Genomic DNA, 19972 nt, shown 5'->3' with positions numbered 1-19972 from the left:
ATTTGCACCACTCAAATCTACTAGATAATTACAGCTGCAAGAATTTTAGCATTGAAGCAACTTTCACAGATCCTTCTGGTATCAAGTTTTCAAGACACACAGATAAGCTAAATGTCAGAAAGATCTGGATGTTTAATTAAAGCAAGTAAGCAAAAAATAATCCCTTGCTAGAGTTCACTACTTGCATCTTGTCCTGTATAAACAAAATGCCATACAGGGAAAGGGAGTGTTTCAGCAGCTAGGGAACAGGCTAACCTGTCTTCAACTAGGATAGTCAGAGCAGAGTTAAGAGCAGCACAACTTTTGAAATGTAGATTCAAACATTTCATATTCAACAGTCCCAGGAGGGCAGTCCAAAATGTATTTGGAGGACTTGCTGTAGCACACTGTTTCTGTAGACAAGCCTGGGAAAACTGGGAGAGCACCACACCAGGAAAAAAAAAATTAAAAAAAAGATACCCGAGAACATAACTCAAGCACAAGGCCTGCTTATGCACAACAGTCACTTGTATTCCTTGTATTCTCATCTGCTACTGAAAACCTGAAGTTATTAATGGGAGCAGAAACAAACTTGAGAAGGCTCAGGCTGACATTAAGAGGTACTGGTGAATACCTAATGCATATCCCGAGATATTATCCTCACAACCTGTCCGTCTCTAGCAGATGAAGGCCACAGGTCTTGCTGAACTGGCCCAAACCTCTGCTCTCCACTTGCTCTGCTCTTGAGGCTTCCAATGGAGAGCCACTGAACCAGTATGTAACCACATTAAAGGGCAGTGAGCTGCTTGCACCAGATGTATGGCAAGGCTACACATCAATCAATAACTTGCCAGTCTGCCAGAAGTGTAACACGCATGCTAATGCAAAGATCACCCTGACACAAGAACATTGGCTCCAGTTGAACCAATTTACTTTCCCTCCCCATAAACAGGTCAGAAATACTTAGTCAACTGCTTGCTTATTCCAAGCCTCACCATTAATGTTTATTTTCATGCCCATCTTGACAAAATAATCTAGAAATGTTTTAGAACTCATGCTGCAGAATTCTCATTGTATTAGTGCAAAATCTATTCACCACAGAAGCTAAATTTTACCTCCGCTCAAATTTCACCTCTGGCCACCAGAAGTCAAACTGCTTTCTGCTCTGCTTCCAGGTCCAGCTGGATGCCTCCAACTGCTGGGACACAGGAGAACAACAATAACATTCCAATAGCAGAGGAGCTGTTTTGCTTTGAGACTGCAGCAATTGCCCCCCAATGCTCATGATTCCAGATTTTGCTGCAGGAAAAGCTGGTTATGAGAAGATCTTCCCTGATTTTTCCTTCTCAACAGAAGCCAAGTGACTCAGAAGTAAGTGATTTTCCAGGAATGAACAACAGACATTTGTTCCCCTGCCTTGGTGCGAGAGCTTGCCATAACCTCTTGATGTGAAGAGCAATGTCTTGAAACAGCCTGCATCATTAAGGAAATCCTCCTGAAGTTCAAGTATGACTCATTACCCCAGGAAGAAGCATTAAAAAGAACTTTACATTCCAACAGTCCTGATAAAGAAAGACTATCAGACCAGTCATAGCAAGATCAGGAGGGGTGAAGTCCCTTTATGGTAAGTATCATAGCAACAAAAACCTTTAATATTTTGCACGGAAAGTATGTACTGAAATAAAACAAACAAGTAAGCATATCCCGCCCAAGAAGACCAGAAGTCCACATTTTTCTTAAAATAAGCAGTGATTAAACACTATAACTTGTATCTTAAAATTCATAATTTCTACAGACTTCACCTCTTCAGACGTACTTTGATGCTGCTTAGCTAATTACTCTGTACACATTTCTCAGAAAGACATAGAATAGCAGTAGGGTTGCCCTTTTTATTTAGGGGAGGGGAAAAAGAATACAAAAAAACTCCACAAGATTCTGTACATTTGCTGCTGCTTAGCCAGTAGCCAACTCCAGATGTTGCTACAGCCCGTTGCATCATAATACCACATCCATGGTTTACTTGTAGGTTTTTTTGACCTTTCTGATCAGAAGCAGTGAGCTTTGGGATTCAAGGATCATTTTTCTATGGGCTAAACGGTAACTCAAGTGGCAACAATGCAAAACAGAGACTTCAACTCAACCAAAATCCATCATTCTCATTCCATACTCTGAAGCTGCTAAGGTGTGTAAAAGACAGCTCATTCTTTGTAGCAACTGGGAACGGAAACCCTCTTGGAAACAGAGTGCAGTGCAGGTATTTTCATGTACACCTGTTAACACAATGGTTCTCACTACCCCATGACACAAACTACAGTTTCCCAAAAAACGTGTTCTAACCTTAGCACAAGCAGAACCAACTCCCCTTGAAAGACATTCTAGTACCAAGAATAGGTGACTATTCTAAACAAGCTAACACTCTCCAGTGTCAGGACAGAGAAGCTTGCAGCAAATGTGACTACTATTTCCTGCAGTTGGATCAGTCTTGCTATTCATGGCTGCTACTGATGCTCACAACACCCTTGAAAACTCTTTTCAGGCACAGAATCTCATCCCCTTTGAGAGGGGAAAGGAGTGGAAGAAGAACCCACTCATAACATAAATGACATTCAATGCTTACACAGAAGGAAGACATTTTCTTGAATCTTGTCTGCCTATAAGAATCTCTGCTTACTGAAAGCTTACTCAAAGGTATCAAATGAGATAAGCACTAATCAAAATATTTTTAGCGAGTATAAATATTTATCCATATTTATACATTCAGGATTATATTGCAAAGGATAACTAGATGTGAGCAAAGTGAGTTTATTAAAACCACCCCAAAACATGCAACTATTTCGCTGATAGCTGGAGGTTTAAGGTTAATGGCAATTACCCAGAGAGAAGTTGTCTTCTCTGTATGTAACTAACTTTGAACACGGCCTTACTTGGGACATGGGAGGGGGCAGAGAAGAAGAGGAAATGGAGAGAGGCCTCCCTCCAGACTTAATTGCTCTGTGATACATAATGGAGAAGAAGTTGCCTACAGGAACAATCTATATGGCAGACTGAGACAGTAGACTCATGTAGCCAGAAGAGCTGCCACATCTGATTTAAGAAAAACAGATGAGATGACCTCTCAGCTACATGAGATGTGCTTTTATTTTCTTTTAGCATTCCCCATAAAGAGTATAATGCAGAGAGAAGGACTGCTACTTAAAAATTCCTAGAACAGATTTTTTCCACAGATGTGATGGCTATGTAGTTTCTTCCTTTTAACTGTAAGGAATAGCCGCAGGGGTAACTTGCAATTTTGCCCATTTGACTTGCTTTCCTAAGGGAAGTCTTGTCCTAGCTGCAATCTTTCTGTTCTGTCACTCAAGTTGAGCTACTAGCACAGTCTGGGAACTTTGATCAGTACCTAAGCACCTAACAAAGATGAATCACCACTGGTTTGATATAAAAGTCTTCAGGTACAACTCCAAATGTCAGGATGGGAGATTCAGTAAACTCAAAGTCCAGCATGGTTCTGCATACAGCAAGGATCATTAATGTAGACATGAAAGATGGTCTACATTTGCTGTTCAGGTGTGGGGACAAAATGGTTTAATTTAGAAGTCTACCTCCACATGAGTAGATCAAGAAAGCTGCTCAGTTGTCATCACATCCAGCCAGAGATTTTTGCTTTTCAGAATCCAAGGCCTTGCATGTAGTAAAAGACAGTTGACTTGCTAGCACGGAAAAAATGACAGGGATATGAATGCTGAAATTTCTGGGAAAATGTTTCAACTCATGCTCTTCGGCCTATGATCTCTTTACTCATTGATTCAGCTCAGCAAGTAATTGATGGAAGGAGCAACTAGTACCTAGCATTGGTAAGACTTCAAATACTCTACAATGAACTGTTCAGCTGCTAATATTCAGTACCATGCACTTGTTTGCAGATTTCTCTGTAGTTACTATACTACTCAGGCAAATCCTGACTAGATGAGAATTCTTAGCTGAAACCCCAGTTACAGAGTAATCTGCTAGTAATGCAGTATTAAGGTTTTTTTTCCCCCCTTGGAAAACACTTTTATGTAACAGCACAGAACGTGAAGTCATGTTTGAATGTACACAGGTATTGATAAAATGCTCTAAAGTACACAGTTTACCATCAAAAGCGTTTGTGCCTCCATGGATATCTAAGCACAGAAAATAAATCTGGTTAAAATTCAGCAGGGCATTTACAAGAACATACTCTACTGTTAAGGAAAGCAAACCACAGTCATATGAAAAACATAAATCAGTCCTCTTCTTCCCTTCTTGCAACAGAAGCATCACAAATCATGAGGAGTAACATCTGGTATTTTCCACTTAAGTCATCAGAAAATGTTATATTATGAAAGTTCATTTCAGTCATAATCTTTATGCATACATCTGAGTCAACATTTTCTTATAATTTTTCTGGTTACACTCTGTTTTCCATTATGTGTCTCTAAACCACTAACTAATGTGTATGCAAACATTTTCAGTGCACAAAACCTCACTAAAAGAGACAACTGTGGAAAGCTGGATTTTTTGCTGGGTGTTTTGTTCTTTGTCTTTAAAGAAACATACAATAAGTTCCTTTTAAAAAGTGATTAGGAGAAATTGTCTGTTGATATGCTCTATATTCTACCATGATGCCAAGTTTCCTCAGTGGCAGTGCATCTCACAACCAAAGGAAAGGGTTACTAACTTATTTTAACATACAATAGAAATGTTATATCCCAAAGAGACCACATTTTTTTCCTTTATCTCCCTCTTCCCTTTCTATTTCAATTGAGCACAGAAACCTTTATCCCACCTCCAGCTGCACTACAGCCATAACAGCTGCTGCAGAACTTGCTTAGGAAAAGCTCAAGAGGGCTTAGCCATCACACTTTTCTGCCTTTGTCCTGGTTTAGCCCCACTCAGCAGCTAAAATACCACATAGTTGGTCACTTCCCCTCCCCCCCTGCAGTGGGACAGGGAGGAGAGTTGGGAAAGAAAAGAAGGCAAAACTCAAAGGTTGAGATAAAAACAGTTTAAGGGAAGAACAGAGGAAAAGAAAACCACTGATGTACCCCACCCAATAAAGTAAACCTCCAAGTAAGAGCCAATAGTGAGATTTTACAGCATTCCCTTCCTTTTCCATGCAGACCACAGTGGTATCAGTTACCTACACTTCCACCACACCTCCAGCTGGAAAGCACCCCAGATTCCTGCCTACAGCATTCAGGCATGCACACAGAGGCCCAGTCCAGCCTGCAAGCCCATCTATCCGGCCTCTGCTCCTTCATCCCAAGAAGGGGTAGTGAACAGCTTTCAGGAACTATACTTGCTGCTGCAACAGCAACAGCATGCTTTCAGTATGCATGTGCCTCACCCAGTGTTACCTCCAGAAAATGGGGATATTTATACACAATCCCCTGCTCAAGCTAAGCTTCAGCAGGTTGCTTCTTTACGCCTCTCAAGCACCTGTTTGGTCTTTCCAATGATTACATTCAAAAAGATCAGCATTGGGAGCATACTGACATGCTGTCAAAGCTGGAAATGGACTGAGACTAAACAAACATGGATTCCCACAATCTAACCAGGGGATCAGGCCCAGCCAGCATGGGTTCATGAAGGGTAGGTCGTGTTTGACCAGCCTGATCTCCTTCTCTGACCAAGTGACCCGCCTAGTGGATGACAGAAAGGCTGTGGATGCTATCTACTTGGACTTTAGCAAAGCCTTTTATACCATCTCCCACAGCATTCTCCTAGAGAAGTTGGCAGCTCATGGCTTGGACAGGTGTACCCTGCAACGGGTTAAAAACTGGCTGAATGGCTAAGCCCAGAGAGTTCTGAGGAGTGGAGTTAAATCCAGTTGGCAGCCAGTCACAAGCAGTGTTCCCCAGGGCTCAGTGCTGGAGCCAGTTCTGTTTAATATCTTTATTAAGGATCTGGATGAGGGAATTGAGTGGTCCCTCTGTAACTTTGCAGATGACACCAAGTTGGGCAGAAGTGTCAATCCGCTCAAGGGCAGGAAGGGTCTGGAGAGGGATCCAGACAGGCTGCACCAATGGGCCAAGGTCAATTGTATGAGGTTTAACAAGTCCAAGCGCAGGGTCCCACACTTCTGTCACAACAACCCCATGCACTGAGAAGAGTGGCTGGAAAGCTGGCCAGCGGAAAGGAACCTGGGGCTGCTGGTAGACAGACAGCTGAACATGAGCCAGCAGTGTGTGCAGGTGGCCAAGAAGGCCAACAGCATTCTGGCTTGTATCAGGAACAGTGTGGCCAGCAGGAGTAGGGAAGAAATGATGCCCCTGTACTCAGCACTGTTGAAGCTGCACCTCGAATACTGTGTTCAGTTTTGGGCCCCTCACTACAAGAATGACACTGAGTTGCTGGAGTGGGTCCAGAGAAGGGCAATAAAGCTGGTGAGGGGTCTCACAGGTCTTATGAGGAGCAGTTGAGAGAACTGGGGTTGTCTAGTCTAGAGAAGAGTGGGCTGAGGGGAGACCTCATTTCTCTCTACAACTATCTGAAAGGAGGCTGTAGAGAGGCAAGTGCTGGTCTCTTGTCCCAAGTAACTAGCGTTAGGGCAAGAGGAAATGTCCTCGAGTTGCGGCAGGGGAGGTTTAGATCAGATATTACAAAACACTTCTTTACTGAAAGAGTGGTCAGGCCCTGGAACAGGCTGCCCAAGGAAGTGGTGGAGTCACCATCCCTGGAGATGTTCAAAAAATGTGTAGATGTGGCAGTTCAGGACATGGTTTAGTGGACATGGTGGTGTTAGGTTGATGGTTGGAGTTGATGATCTTGGAGGTCTTTTCCAACCTTAAATATTCTATGATTCTATGATATCCTGATTCTCACAGCCTTTTCTTACTTTCACAGAACAGATACAGATTAGTCGCAGGATCACAGGATAAGTTAGGTTAAACAAGATCTCACAAAGTCATCTTTTAAATCTCCTACTAAAAGCAAGGTCAGCTATCAGGTCAGACAAAGTTACTCAGGTTCTGGTTCCTCAGTCCAGTCTTGAAAAACTCCAAAGATGGAGACTACACAATATCACTGGGCAACCTTCTCTACCATTTGTCTGTCCTCTCAGTGAGAATTTTTTTTTAATTACATTCAGTTGGAACCTCTATTTTCAGTTTATATTCACTGCCTCTCAACCTTTCCAGGTATGGAAAGGGTAGATGGAATACTGATTAAATCAGAAGGAATCACAGTCTATAGATCTCCCCTTTCAAGGGAAAATGCAAAACAGTTTCGTTTTAATTTACTTGATCCAGTTTAAGGGTTTACACAACTCACATGAATCTTTATAGGACAGGGAGAAGCCTCCCTAGCTGCCACATGCGCCCATGCACAGGCATATTCTACATAAGGAAATCCTCTGCAGCAAGCTGACATTCATCTTTTCTGTCTCACTGGATGGCTGGAGCAGTAAGACATCTTCAAATTCAACATATCTGGAATCAGGGGGTAAAGGGAGGAGGGTGGAAGCGAGATGGGAGGAAGACTAAAACGACTTGAATAGAGTGGCAGCAACTTGCTTAATCCAGCGAGATATGAAGCTCTTTCACCTTTTTAAACAAAAGATTTCCAAGATTTCCAGTTAATTCCGACTTCACTGAATTCTCACTCTAGAGTCACAGTTCTTTTTTTTTTTTATTTCTCAAGAGATGGCTGCCCGAGTTCTAAAATGACAGATCCTCTTGGACCACACAGACCTCAGTGCCCTTCAAACTGCTACCATTAGCATTCCTGACTTGAAGGGACAGAAAATTCACATTCAATATTAAAAGGACCACTGTTCTTAAGAAAAGCAGCCCAAAAACTTGAAACTTGTCTGGAGGTGAGCAGGATGGGGTAGAGGGAGAGGGAAGGCCTGCTAACTGGCAGGCTAAAACAGGCACAGAATTGAAGCAGCATGTTAAAAAACTTAAATATAACCCTCTATGCCAAAGGCAGTGCTATGTTCTGTTAAGAAATACTAGTCATTTAGCTTAAATAAGACATTAGAAATAGAATGGATCAGTTAGAGTCAGTCATCTAGCATTAGGATGCAAGAACCATAACATATTGGTGTGCAATTTGGTATGGTTTCTGCTTAGCATAAGTGGATAGATTTACGTATGCCTTAAGCTGCGAACATTCACTGATTTTTTACTGAGCTCTCATAACTTTTACCGAGTTACATAAAGGATGGCCCCGAGACCAGCACAAACTAGAAGACAAGGAGGCAACAGCCGTCAACAGCACCTGGATGGCCCTGAGATCAATGTGAACCAGAAGATAAGGAAGGTACTGGAGACAGTAACAGACTGATCTGCCCTTTGATCCTCTCTTTCTTGGCAGTTCAAGAGGGCCTACAGGAAAGATGGGGAAAGACTCTTCAGTAAGGCCAGTTGTAACAGGACTAGGGATAATGGTTTCAAAATAGAGGAAGGTAGATTTAGATTAGATATTAGGAAAAAAAATTTTTACAATGAGGGTGGTAGAACACTGGACCAGGTTGCCCAGAGAGGTGGTAGATGCCCCATCCCTGGAAACGTTCAAGGCCAGGCTGGATAGTTGAAGATGTCCCTGCTCCTTGCAGGGGGGCTGGACTAAACAACCTTTGAAGGTCTATTCCAACCGTAACCATTCTATGATTCTATAATTCTTATTTTGACGAGTTGCAGCTGTTGTCATCTGCTGTGGCTGGACAAGATGTGGACAGTGAATGGTCTGTCTGGAGACCGAGAAGGAATCCAATAAGGTGTTAGAAGACCCCAGACCAGTAATTACCATTGGACCAAAAGGCACGTGCGAGGTGCATGAAAAGCACTAGGGGTGGGCACACAAACCATAAGGGTGTAATTGTCCAGGGATTTCTTTGTTCTGGGTCCCTCTCCAGAGGCACCCAGCTTGAGCAGATTTTTCCTGGCTGTACCATTTAATTTTTTTTTTTTTTTTTTAAGATTTGATGCATGAGACTCTGCTATGGGCTCAAACCTACAAAGGATAACATGGGATACCCAAATAGCCTGTGAATTTCTTCAACAGTTCAAATCACATACAGGCAGCAAGCAATAAGCAACACCAGATGTCACCTGTATTAGAAAAGCAGATAGGTTTTGTTTAAATTACCTTCTTAAATTACCAAAAAGTGGCTTGAAATTACTGCTTTTTTATCAGTATGGTGCAAGAAGTCTTCCAAACTATGGACAAGGATTTAATAGCATTTTGAGCTCAATTATTTCTCTTTCCCAACCATGTAAGCATCCATTCCCTTGCTTCACTTTTTGTGGAAGAACATAGGCCAGATTCATCAGACATTGAGCAAGTAAATTGTATGAATGAAGTTAAGTTCCTTCCACATGCACTCTCATCTAGTCTATGATGATGCTGACCTACCTTTCTAAAGTTCTGGACATCTTGTTTCCATTATTTTGTGTGTAAGTTGTGTCTTAATGAGAAGTGGTGCCAGGAAACTGAAAAAAAAAAACCCTGAATTTATATTCAGGCTTGTAATTGAAGTTTTACCATTTAGTCCACTTCCAAATTACACCAAGTCATAAGAGCAAGAAGAAGCTGTTGAAATGGGGAGTCGGGGGAACACATTTAAACCCTGGCTTAAACCCGTTCTGGACAATATGTTTGTACACTGAAAATAAGAAACAAAATTCTGTGTATGCAATGGATGCATTGAGTGGCAAGACACAGAGTCTCTCTCTTTCTAGCTCATATTCCAGACCAAGGCTGAGTGATGCTCAATTTTTCAGGAAAAGCCTAATTTTAGTTATCCACTTGTATAGAGTAGAGATGAAGAGTGAGTTTTTTTTCTTTTCACACATTTGTGAGCTGTTATGCACTACGCAGAGCACCACCACAGTATTAATCACTAGAGAATGGCTTGTATTATTTTTACATAGGGGAATGCCATTAATTTTATGCACAGCTGTTCTCCACACCCAGTTATGCACTAATTATAACAACCACAACACACCACAGTCTCTCCCAACACAAAAATAAGGCACTATACATTCTGGCCTTATCTCCTCACATTCACTGATGGGGTGTGAAGTGCTTCATGAAGACAGGAAGAGAAATACTGACCATTATGGCAACTGGTCATAGATTTAAAATGATAGACTTTCACAGCACATGTGAGATCTATTGCCTTGCTCAGAAGGAAGGTAAGGACTTGTGTTGAAGCAGATCCAGCATTATTTCAAACACGCATCAATTCCTGCATATCAGACCCAATGCAAGGAAGAAGTCCTCTTCTATAATTGTCCCTAGACTATTTATTTCCTTTAAATCACTGCCAAATGCTATCTCTGTCAGAATTTCTAATGAAGTAAGAAACAACTTGAAACAGATGTTGAAGCCTAGGAAGTTTCTAACTAACATTACTTCTGGAATATTTTAAGGAAGGAACATAGCTGTTCAGAACATATGTCCCTGCTTCTGCTGGATTGCAGGGAATTCGGCACTACAGTAAGGCCATAGTATTTGAGAAATTGTGGAGGTCTGGTGAAGTCCCCGATGACTGGAAGAGAGGGAACATAACCCCAATTTTTAAAAAGGGAAATAAGGAAGACCCAGGTAACTACAGGCCAGTCAGCCTCACCTCTGTGCCTGGCAAGGTCATGGAGCAGATTCTCCTGGAAACCATGCTAAGGCACATGGAGAGCAAGGAGGTAGTTGGTGACAGCCAACATGGCTTCACCAAGGGCAGATCGTGCCTGACCAATTTGGTGGCCTTCTATGACGGGGTGACGGCATCGGTGGACAAGGGAAGAGCAATGGATACCATCTACCTGGACTTGTGCGAAGCTTTTGACACTGTCCCGCATGACATCCTTCTCTCTAAACTAGAGAGACATGGGTTTGATGGACGAACCATTCGGTGGATAAGGAGTTGGCTGGATGGCCGCACTCAGAGAGTGGTGGTTAACGGCTCAATGTCCATGAGGAGACCGGTCACGAGTGGCGAACTTCAGGGGTCCGTGTTGGGCCCAGCCCTGTTCAACATCTTTGTCAGCGACATGGACAGTGGGATAGAGTGCACCCTCAGCAAGTTCGCCGATGACACCAAGCTGTGTGGTGCCGTCGACATGCTGGAAGGGAGGGATGCCATCCAGAGGGACCTTGACAGGCTGGACAGGTGGGCCCGTGCCAACCTCATGAAGTTCACCAGGCCAAGTGCAAGGTCCTGCACCTGGGTCATGGCAATCCCAGGCACAAATACAGGGTGAGTGGGGAATGGATTGAGAGCAGCCCTGAGGAGAAGGACTTGGGAGTGCTGGTGGATGAGAAGCTTAACATGAGCCAGTAATGCGCCCTTGTGGCCCAGGCCATCTGCATCCTGGGCTGCATCAAGAGAAGCATGGCCAGCAGGTCGAGGGAGGTGATTCTCCCCCTCTACTCTGCCCTGGTGAGACCCCACCTGGAGTACTGGGTCCAGTTCTGGAAGCCCCAGCATAAGAAGGACATGGAGCAGTTGGAGAGGGTCCAGAGGAGGGCCACGAAGATGATAAAAGGGCTGGAGCACCTCTCTTATGAGGAGAGGCTGAGAGAGTTGGGGCTGTTCAGCCTGGAGAAGAGGAGGCTCCGGGGAGACCTGATAGCGGTCTTCCAGTACCTCAAGGGGGCGTACAAGAAAGATGGGGAGAGGCTGTTTAGTAGGGCCTGTTGCGATAGGATGAGGAGTAATGGTTTTAAAATAGAGGGGGGTAGATTTAGATTGGAAATTAGGAAAAAATTTTTTACAATACGAGCTATAGAACACTGAAAGAGGTTGCCCAGAGAGGTGGTGGAAGCCCCATCCCTGGAAACATTCAAGGCCAGGCTGGATGAGGCTCTGAGCAACCTGATCTAGTTGGGGATGTCCCTGCTCCTTGCAGGAGGGTTGGACTAGATGACCTTTGAAGGTCCCTTCCAACCCTAACCGTTCTATGATTCTATGGCTAGCAGAAGGTGATGGCCAAGCTCTATAAACGCAAACAGTGACACCAGCACTACGCTCAAAATGATGAGTATGCTCAGGACACATCAGACATTCCCTTCTTGTCAGCTATAGAAAGAGCTCCCCAAGATTTCCAGTGCAGCCCTTTAGAAAACTCCCAACATGTAAATAAAGCCATCTTGTTACCTGTCACAAGCTTACGTCTGTATGCTATTGAACTTGTTAAATCTCACCCAGTGGCTCTTCACATTACAGATGATGAGGTGAGAGCACATACACATCAAACTTCAAAAGTGAAGACTTACCTCACGCTTTTTCATACATTTTTTTAAAGAAAAATAATCTTAATTTTTTTTTCTGCTAGAATGATGATCATATAGTGTTATTCACACCATCTGGCAACAGGACAGTAAACATAATATTCTAGTGAAGAACACACAACACCATATGAGGTGGATTAGTGATGGATAAAATCTAATTTTTAACTGTTTTCTAGATATGGCTAGCCTAGTGTTAGATCTTCAAGTAGAATCTAGAATTGGAACACACACACACACACAAATGTAGGAACAAGAGAAGAAGCTTAAAGTCTTTCGAAAATTATGCCAGCTGTTGAACTTAGTGGGCAAACACACTGCCTCTTCTGTATTGGCTACAGGTGTTTGCCATGTTCAAATATAAGCCAATAGGAAATCTTAAACAGAGCCACTACAGTGCTTAAAGATCACAGATTGGCTATCTAGGCTCAGTGACCTTCAATAGGCCAGAAATGTTCTTCCTAAATATCCCATGCTGTACATGCTAATCTATGCAGTCTAATATTTATCAAAGTAATTATAATTGCTCATTTTACATTATTTGCAGTAGTAAACTTGGTGCCAATAAGCAAGATGCCAGAGGCCACATGGTAAAGATTTTACAAGAACCGACTCACCATAACTGTGCTGCAGTGACTATTCAAATGAAGTTACATGTCTGAACAAAAAACTAGCCTCTCCAGTTACAAGGGAAACTGACATCCAAGACCTTTTGAAGTAGGTGCAGGTTCATGGGAATGCTGTTTTCCTCACACTCTCAGCATTTCTGTAATAGCTTGCAGGAAGACAGAGCTACTGCTCTCATCATGTCCATGGGGAGCTCCCAGCTAAGGCAGGTGGACTGCTTTTGCTAGGCTGCCAGTCATGCATTGGAGATTCCATTGTGATAAAGGAACAGACTCTTACCGCAGTCCCTAGAAATAAGCAGTGAAGTACATGAAGGAGTTTGCTCTTTTAGCACTACCTGCACCTAGAGAGGAGGCTTAGATTTCTGCATCTATGGGAAGGGAGGCAAAGCACAAAATCCCTAGGTGTGAGCTAGTTAAACTTGCTCGCTGCTGTCCTACTGCATAGCCAGGACGATGTATATAAAGATAGGATGATCAATACAAAGAAAAAGAAGAAAGGAAAGAGGGATCCTTCTCCTGTCCCAGTCACTCACCCCTAGAGCATGCATACAGACCTGTTTGTTCAGTCTCCCCTACACAGATCAGGCTTGTATGGGGAAGGACATGTTCTTTTCAGATTTAACTACATCTGAGAAACTTGAATTCAGCTTTCCATTTACGGCCATAAGCTCTTTTGCAACATACTTAGATCTTCCAGTCTTCAAGGGGTACTGGCAGCATACTGCTGTCTTGACTCAAGACAGACTTAATGCATCGAGTGCATGTATCAAGCACTTCCCTTGGTCTCATAGGTCTGCATATGGCACCTACAAGATCTAAAATACCCAGGTCCCCAAGGCAAGACTAACTTCTTGTGAGAAATGCATCAATAACAAAAATGAATTCCTGCTTCCTTAAACACCTCCCTTTGACTGTCCAGAATAGGGTATTTTATGCCCTGAGTAGTCTCTAAAGTTACCCCTAACAGAAGAGGCGCGACATCTATTTTATCAATAGTATTATGACAGCCTTTTGAAGTCTGTTCACAACACAACATTTGCTCCATGAGGAATATCACATGGCATGTTACATCTCAGGGAAAGTAACTATTTTCGGAAATGCTACCCATTGAAGCCTACAGAATTCTGAAATACAATAAGAGGGGTTTCTCCATCTCTACTATATCCCTGAGACAGATGCATATTACAGAGACCAGAACCCCATGCAGGGACTGATGACCTTGGCACAGTGCTAGGTGATGCCTAAAAAAGCAAAGGAAAAACATGGTGTACATTCAAACTTCCAGGCAGGGTACAGACCTGAGATACTTCTAAGCCTCTCATAAATCAAGGCACTGATGTACCACATGTTTACCTCAACTTTCAAGCCATAGTCCTAACTCAAGAGCCTAGCCTGCCCCAACTCTCCTTCATTACCCATTCTAGAGTGTAGAAAACACAGCTTCTCATCTGGAAAAGACAGCACTATTTTTGCAAACATACAAGCCTCAAGGTAGGCATCCCCCTCAGATAATGTTTTACACTTCTCACAGAAACACCGCCCCACCCATTTTTAACAATGTAGTTCCAAATTAGTTTGAGACTTGAACTGATCTTAATTTTAGTGTTGTTCAAGTAAACCAATTTTTATATTATAGCATGTATCATGCTAGGCACCTTGTACTCAAAAAATTGTGAGTTGGAGGTAAAGGGCTCCCTTCAAAGCCAAGAAACAAGTTAAGAAGGACAACAGATGCAGTCTACTATCTCATTCTTGTAGCCAGTGTTCTTTATCACATATTAAAAGGATATAATTCTTTGTGTAACAACTGACAGCATATCTCTGTCTAAGCGATGATCCAAAATATGATCCTACTCCAAAGGTGAGTTTTAGATGCACTCTGTTATCCAGCACACAGATGGCTGTGGTATAGAATGCCTTCATTTGGCATTTGATTGCAAATGTTTCATGCAGTTTGAGGATTTGATTGAATTCCTCCTGAGAGGCAGAGATACCTGGAAGACCTGTGTCAACATGTGCATTTGTCAGGAGAAAGTGGAAAGGCACTATCCCCTCCAGCTCCCCCTTTCTGGGGTAAGGGACCACAGAAAACAAATAGATCCTTGGCATAAAGGTTGCTTTTCTCCAGTCCACATAACTACAAATCTGGGAAGCCAGTATTTTTCAAGGACACTATCAGCAGAATGATCAAGCCTGATTAAACCCAATTCCAACCACAGACAGCATGGAATCAGGTAGATCATTCAACAGTTTATTGAAATGATCAACTTCAAAGCTTTTTTTTTAAAAAAAAAAAAAAAAATCATCTGAGAACCAACTGCATCACAACTGTGAGAACATAGTGCTTTCAGAGAGGAAGAATAAGTTTTGAATTAACATATTAGTTATTTCAGACATCAGATATTTCTACTCAGGTGCAAGCTTAGCTTCTCAAACTGAAATAATAGGGTCTTACTTTACATGGACATGTGCTTTTGCCTATTCCTCTACTAACCCAAGGAGCATGCAGCATGCACAAAAACTTCAGGCTCCTGTTTCAAACTAGCCCTTACACTTGATTTCCAGAGCTGATCACGTGTTAGGTTACATTTGCACACAAGGAATAACTGATAAAAAGCTGTTTTGCTTTCTATCTCTCCTAAAGTGCATTCTGCTGAAGTACGCAGATTCCCCCTTTCTGAGATTATCCCACATTAAATACAGTAAGAAGGACTTCACCAGATTAGTTAAACTAAATGGATAGCCATATAACATTCTTTTGTTCACCAGACAGCACAGCTAATAAACAAGCATAACAAACAAAGTAGTAAACATTTTGAGGTGAACCAAACTGCATTTTGAAGGTCTTCCCTAGAAGTAGTAGATACATAATAGAACTCACCTGGGAAATATAAACTCAGTCTTTAAAAATCTCCAAAAAGATGCCTTTGGATTTTCATTTGTCAAGTAAAAAGCAAAGGCAGCATCTGCACAACAACAAAAAAAACCTAAACATAAAACCACATGCTTGAATACAGTGGAATATAACCTGACGTCACCAAGGTTTACAGGAAGACTTTCTCTATTTCTGCCAGTATTAGGACAAGATGAGTGGAAACCAAATACTCAGATCTCAAAACTTCTCCAGGGAAATACCAAGCATCTCCTACAAGCTCAATCAAATGCATATTCAGAGCACTTGCCATATCATTATACTCAATTAAATCCCAGTTTCAAACATGCCTTTAGCATTTTAGAGAGCTCCTCATGTTGATTTACAATAACACACAAAGCAGACATCAGCTGCACCAAACACCAATTTGGCAACAGGGTGTCTTGCAATCACAAGGGTCACAAATTTACTATCTCTTACTTTAGCTAAGCCACTTAGTATTGTCCACTAAACCATCCCATTTATTATGGCTAATCTTGAAGAGAACATAGAATAAGCTCCTGCCCTAAACACAGGAAGAAAGAAATCAAAGCACTGTAAACTTCATAGTTAAAATTACAAATGCTCATCACTGCTATATAAAAAGGAAGAACTTATCAGGACTTACTTGTTTTTCTGAGAAATTACTCAACTAGAATGAATGAGAAATTCAATGTGAAATGAAAGCTCCCAGCCCCTCTATAAGATACTGAAAACTTCCAAACAATGTAGTCTACATGTAATTTCCTGTGTCTCTCTTCAGAAATACTATTTAAGAAAAGAAAAATAGGAACACTTGCATGAAAAAAGGATCTTTGCATCCAACAGCCTCATCTTCCCCCACTGATTAATCTTTCCTGAGGGCCCAAAACAGGAGCTGCCAATAGAAAAGGAAAGCATACAGTCAACTTAACTGGGCACAAGAGTGACTTTTACCTCAAAATGAGGTAAAAGATGACCTGCTGTACAAATCTGAGAAAAGCACAATTCAACTGCACAAAGCTGTGTGTTGACTGAGTCAAACTATCATAAATTAAAAACATATGGCCCTGTATCTAGAAAAATTTATAGTCTGTACAGCCAAGAAGTAGGAAATGGATACGATAATATGAAGAAAATATACAAACCATACAGTCACCTAATGCCAGGACAAGGGGTTCAAATAGTCCAAACTCCTACAACAACACCACCATTAACCAGCTCCCTACATGACGGAAAATGAAGGACACTACCAAGAATAGTAGTTAAAGGCTCACAGGGATCCTTTAGGTCTTATTTTGACCATTGGTACAAAAAACCATCAGAGAAAGGAGGAAATAAGGAAGCTACACTAAGATGCAACTCTGCAGCCTTCTTCCAACAGAAGGAAAACCAAGAAGTCTGAATCTGAGCAAAAAAAAAGCCATAAGCAAATTGATCAGCCGTTTTAAGTGAACTAACAAAATGTCATCTTTTGGCCACCCCTACTACGTACATAGATGACAGCCCTGACATTGCCAAGCTAAGCAATACATACACTAACTCCCACTGCTCACATTTTCCTCTTCCCACATGACAGTACAAACCATCTATATTCAATAGTGAGATCCAGACCAGTATTTTTACATATCAAAGTATGTGCAGGCACATGAAAATTCTCCATGGCATTTACCTAAGCATTTTCAGAACATGGTTTTGCACGCCAAAAGACATTTCTGTTTCACAGCATCCATGTGAACTCCCACGCAATTAAATCACATATGTTCAATTGTCTTTTCTTACCAGTCATTATTCTCTGGGCTTCATACGGTTCCATATAGCCAGCATTCTCCCCTTTTCCCACTCTGTTCAACTCACTTTTGGCATCAAATGGGTCTGAGTAGTCATCAGCTATCAGCACCTGAAAGACAGGAAAGTAATTGTTGCTAGAATCTTCAGTCAGATATGGAAACTAGAAGGCAGTAACGCTCTACCAACAAAAAAGAAAAAAGCAGTTTCACACAGCTGCATGCTATAACATCTTCAAAGTACAGTCTGAATTCAGAGGACAAGTACACAATTGCCACAAATCAGTTACTAAATGGTGCTGAAGTATAAGGGTGCTCTTTTTCATACCAGAAACCTCACAAAGGCAGGCTATGTCAAAAGATTTCTGATTAGCATAAGATACAGAATAATTGGGATGGACAGATGAGAAAGATCTGTACAGTCAGCACATTCAACCCAGTGCAATTCTTATCAGAGAACTTTGCTAATACTCAGCAAAACCCCCACATTTTCACGTGCACTTTTTAGGTTTATTAGCTACAACTGAATTTTTTTTCAAAGAAATGCTCAAAGGCTTTTCTTCTCATTGCATTAAGAAGAAGTTTTGTAATTTTAGTTCTCTGTTGTAAAGGAACATGACACAAAACAAGCTTCTTGTTTTAACTTAGTTCCTTGAACGCATCCAGCAATCTTTCTCTCAAAGGAACACTCTATTTACCTGTATTGTGTGAACTAGGACAAAAGGCAGCAAAAATAAATTATCTGTCAGAAGAACAGGTTTCCTTCCTCCATTAGGAGACTAGAAAAACATGAAGATTAGAAAACCTCACCCCTTACCACAGAGTACCATGCTCCCCTGATCCCTGCAAATCACAGTATGCTGTGCAAGTCCCATTGGTTATATAGGGTTTTTAATCAGCTGATTAAAGTAACAGGAATAATTCCTCCCTGTTACTGAAGGATTTAAAGTTAGTCTTGGTTTCTAGAAGCTAACAGAGCAAAGAAGAAAATCCTTATATGAGAATTACTGCAAAGTGCAGAGTTGTAATGTAGAACAAGCAAGAGTATGAAGCAGAGAAAGCAGAGGCAGACCTCAGAATCAAAATCTCCACAGAATCATAAAGTAATTCGCATGAGGAAAAACCCCAGGAGATCACCCTGTCCAATCCCTCACTCAAAGAAGGGCAAACATAAAAGGTTCTGCCCTGAATGCCTACTCTCTTCAAGATGGATTGTTCAATCAAGACTTTTTCTGTCCCACCAGTTACTCTACATCTTTAAGTCCAGCACCAGTAAGACTGATAGCAGGTTGCTATTCCAATAGCTTCAATCTTTTAAACAAAGAACCAGGAATACATTGACAGCTATGAGAGTGAAGCTGCATCTGCTTCTTGTATACTGCTGCCAGAATACTCCACCAGACAGAGCAAAAAAAAGGACACACAAGTATTTCCAAATCAAAGACCCACACAAACATCATGGAGTAAATTAACACTGTATTACAAAAGGCAGACATCTCCTTTAAGATTAGGGAACAATCACCTAACACACTTTGGAGTCACTACTCAGGCCTGCTAAACTGCTACACTGCAATTTTATACTACTTATTTTGATTACTAAACCCCCTCCCAAAACAAAACAAAAAAACAGTCAACCAAAAAAACTCCACCACATTTTTCAGCATAAGCTCCCAACCCTAGACTAGAGATCACTTGTGAGCACGTCCCAAAGAAGGGACATTTTAGATGATATATTTGTTATCACTGAACACACAGATGTGAATGTCAGAGCAAGACTTAACTCTCAAAAAGCTGTCAAACAAGATAAAAATCAAGACTGGTTTGCATTAAGCATAATGGTAACATATTTAAGAGCTTACTGTACTGAACATGATCAGAAGGACTAAAGTAACTAACTTGTTATTCAGAAGAGGTCTAACAAAAGTTGCTTTCTAACAAGGAAATGAAAAAAAAATCTGTAAGAAGTTCCAAACTCATATTATTTCATTATTGCATTTATTACTTCTATTATCTGCCAGTCGGTATCAGATGAGACTGAGGCTGGAAATGTATCCACTACAGTAATTCCTGGAGTGAAAACCTCCCCTAGCTTGGACAGTGGATACAAACTCCTCCCCTTCAGATGGAAAACAGTCACAATCACTATGAGATTCTGTACAGCTCACTACAATTATGTTTTCAATCAGGTCAGTTATCAAATTTGTCAGATAGGGCAAACTGGGTCCCCCAAATGACCACCCCCAACACCTTCCCACCCCCCAACAAAAAAAAAGGAACTAATGTACCTCCCCAAACAAATTCCAAACCCACTTTTCAGCACTCAGCTAGGCAGAAAGAGCAGTCTGCCTCAACTTCCTGGAGCTGTATATCTATATTTCCTTGTTAAAAGTAGCTTTACAGCTCTGAGCTGTCAGAGAGCTCTCAGGTGACTGTTA

General features: G+C 41.6%; 1 protein-coding gene across 4 annotated transcripts in view; it reads right to left on the bottom strand.

Moving 5' to 3' along the window:
• The window catches only part of SHB (SH2 domain containing adaptor protein B), a 109405-nt gene that overhangs the window by 71717 nt on the left and 17716 nt on the right, over nt 1–19972 (bottom strand). For all 4 annotated transcript variants that reach the window (XM_086771101.1, XM_086771100.1, XM_086771102.1 and 1 more), the window contains exon 2: nt 17533–17650. In XM_086771101.1, coding sequence (XP_086627227.1) covers nt 17533–17650 — 118 coding nt within the window. The remainder of the gene's footprint in view (nt 1–17532; nt 17651–19972) is intronic.

Source organism: Chlamydotis macqueenii, chromosome Z (assembly GCF_036417535.1).
Source record: "Chlamydotis macqueenii isolate bChlMac1 chromosome Z, bChlMac1.mat, whole genome shotgun sequence".
Taxonomy (NCBI): domain Eukaryota; kingdom Metazoa; phylum Chordata; class Aves; order Otidiformes; family Otididae; genus Chlamydotis; species Chlamydotis macqueenii.
The sequence above is the reverse complement of the archived record's forward strand: the minus strand, read 5'-3'. Positions and strand labels throughout refer to the sequence as shown.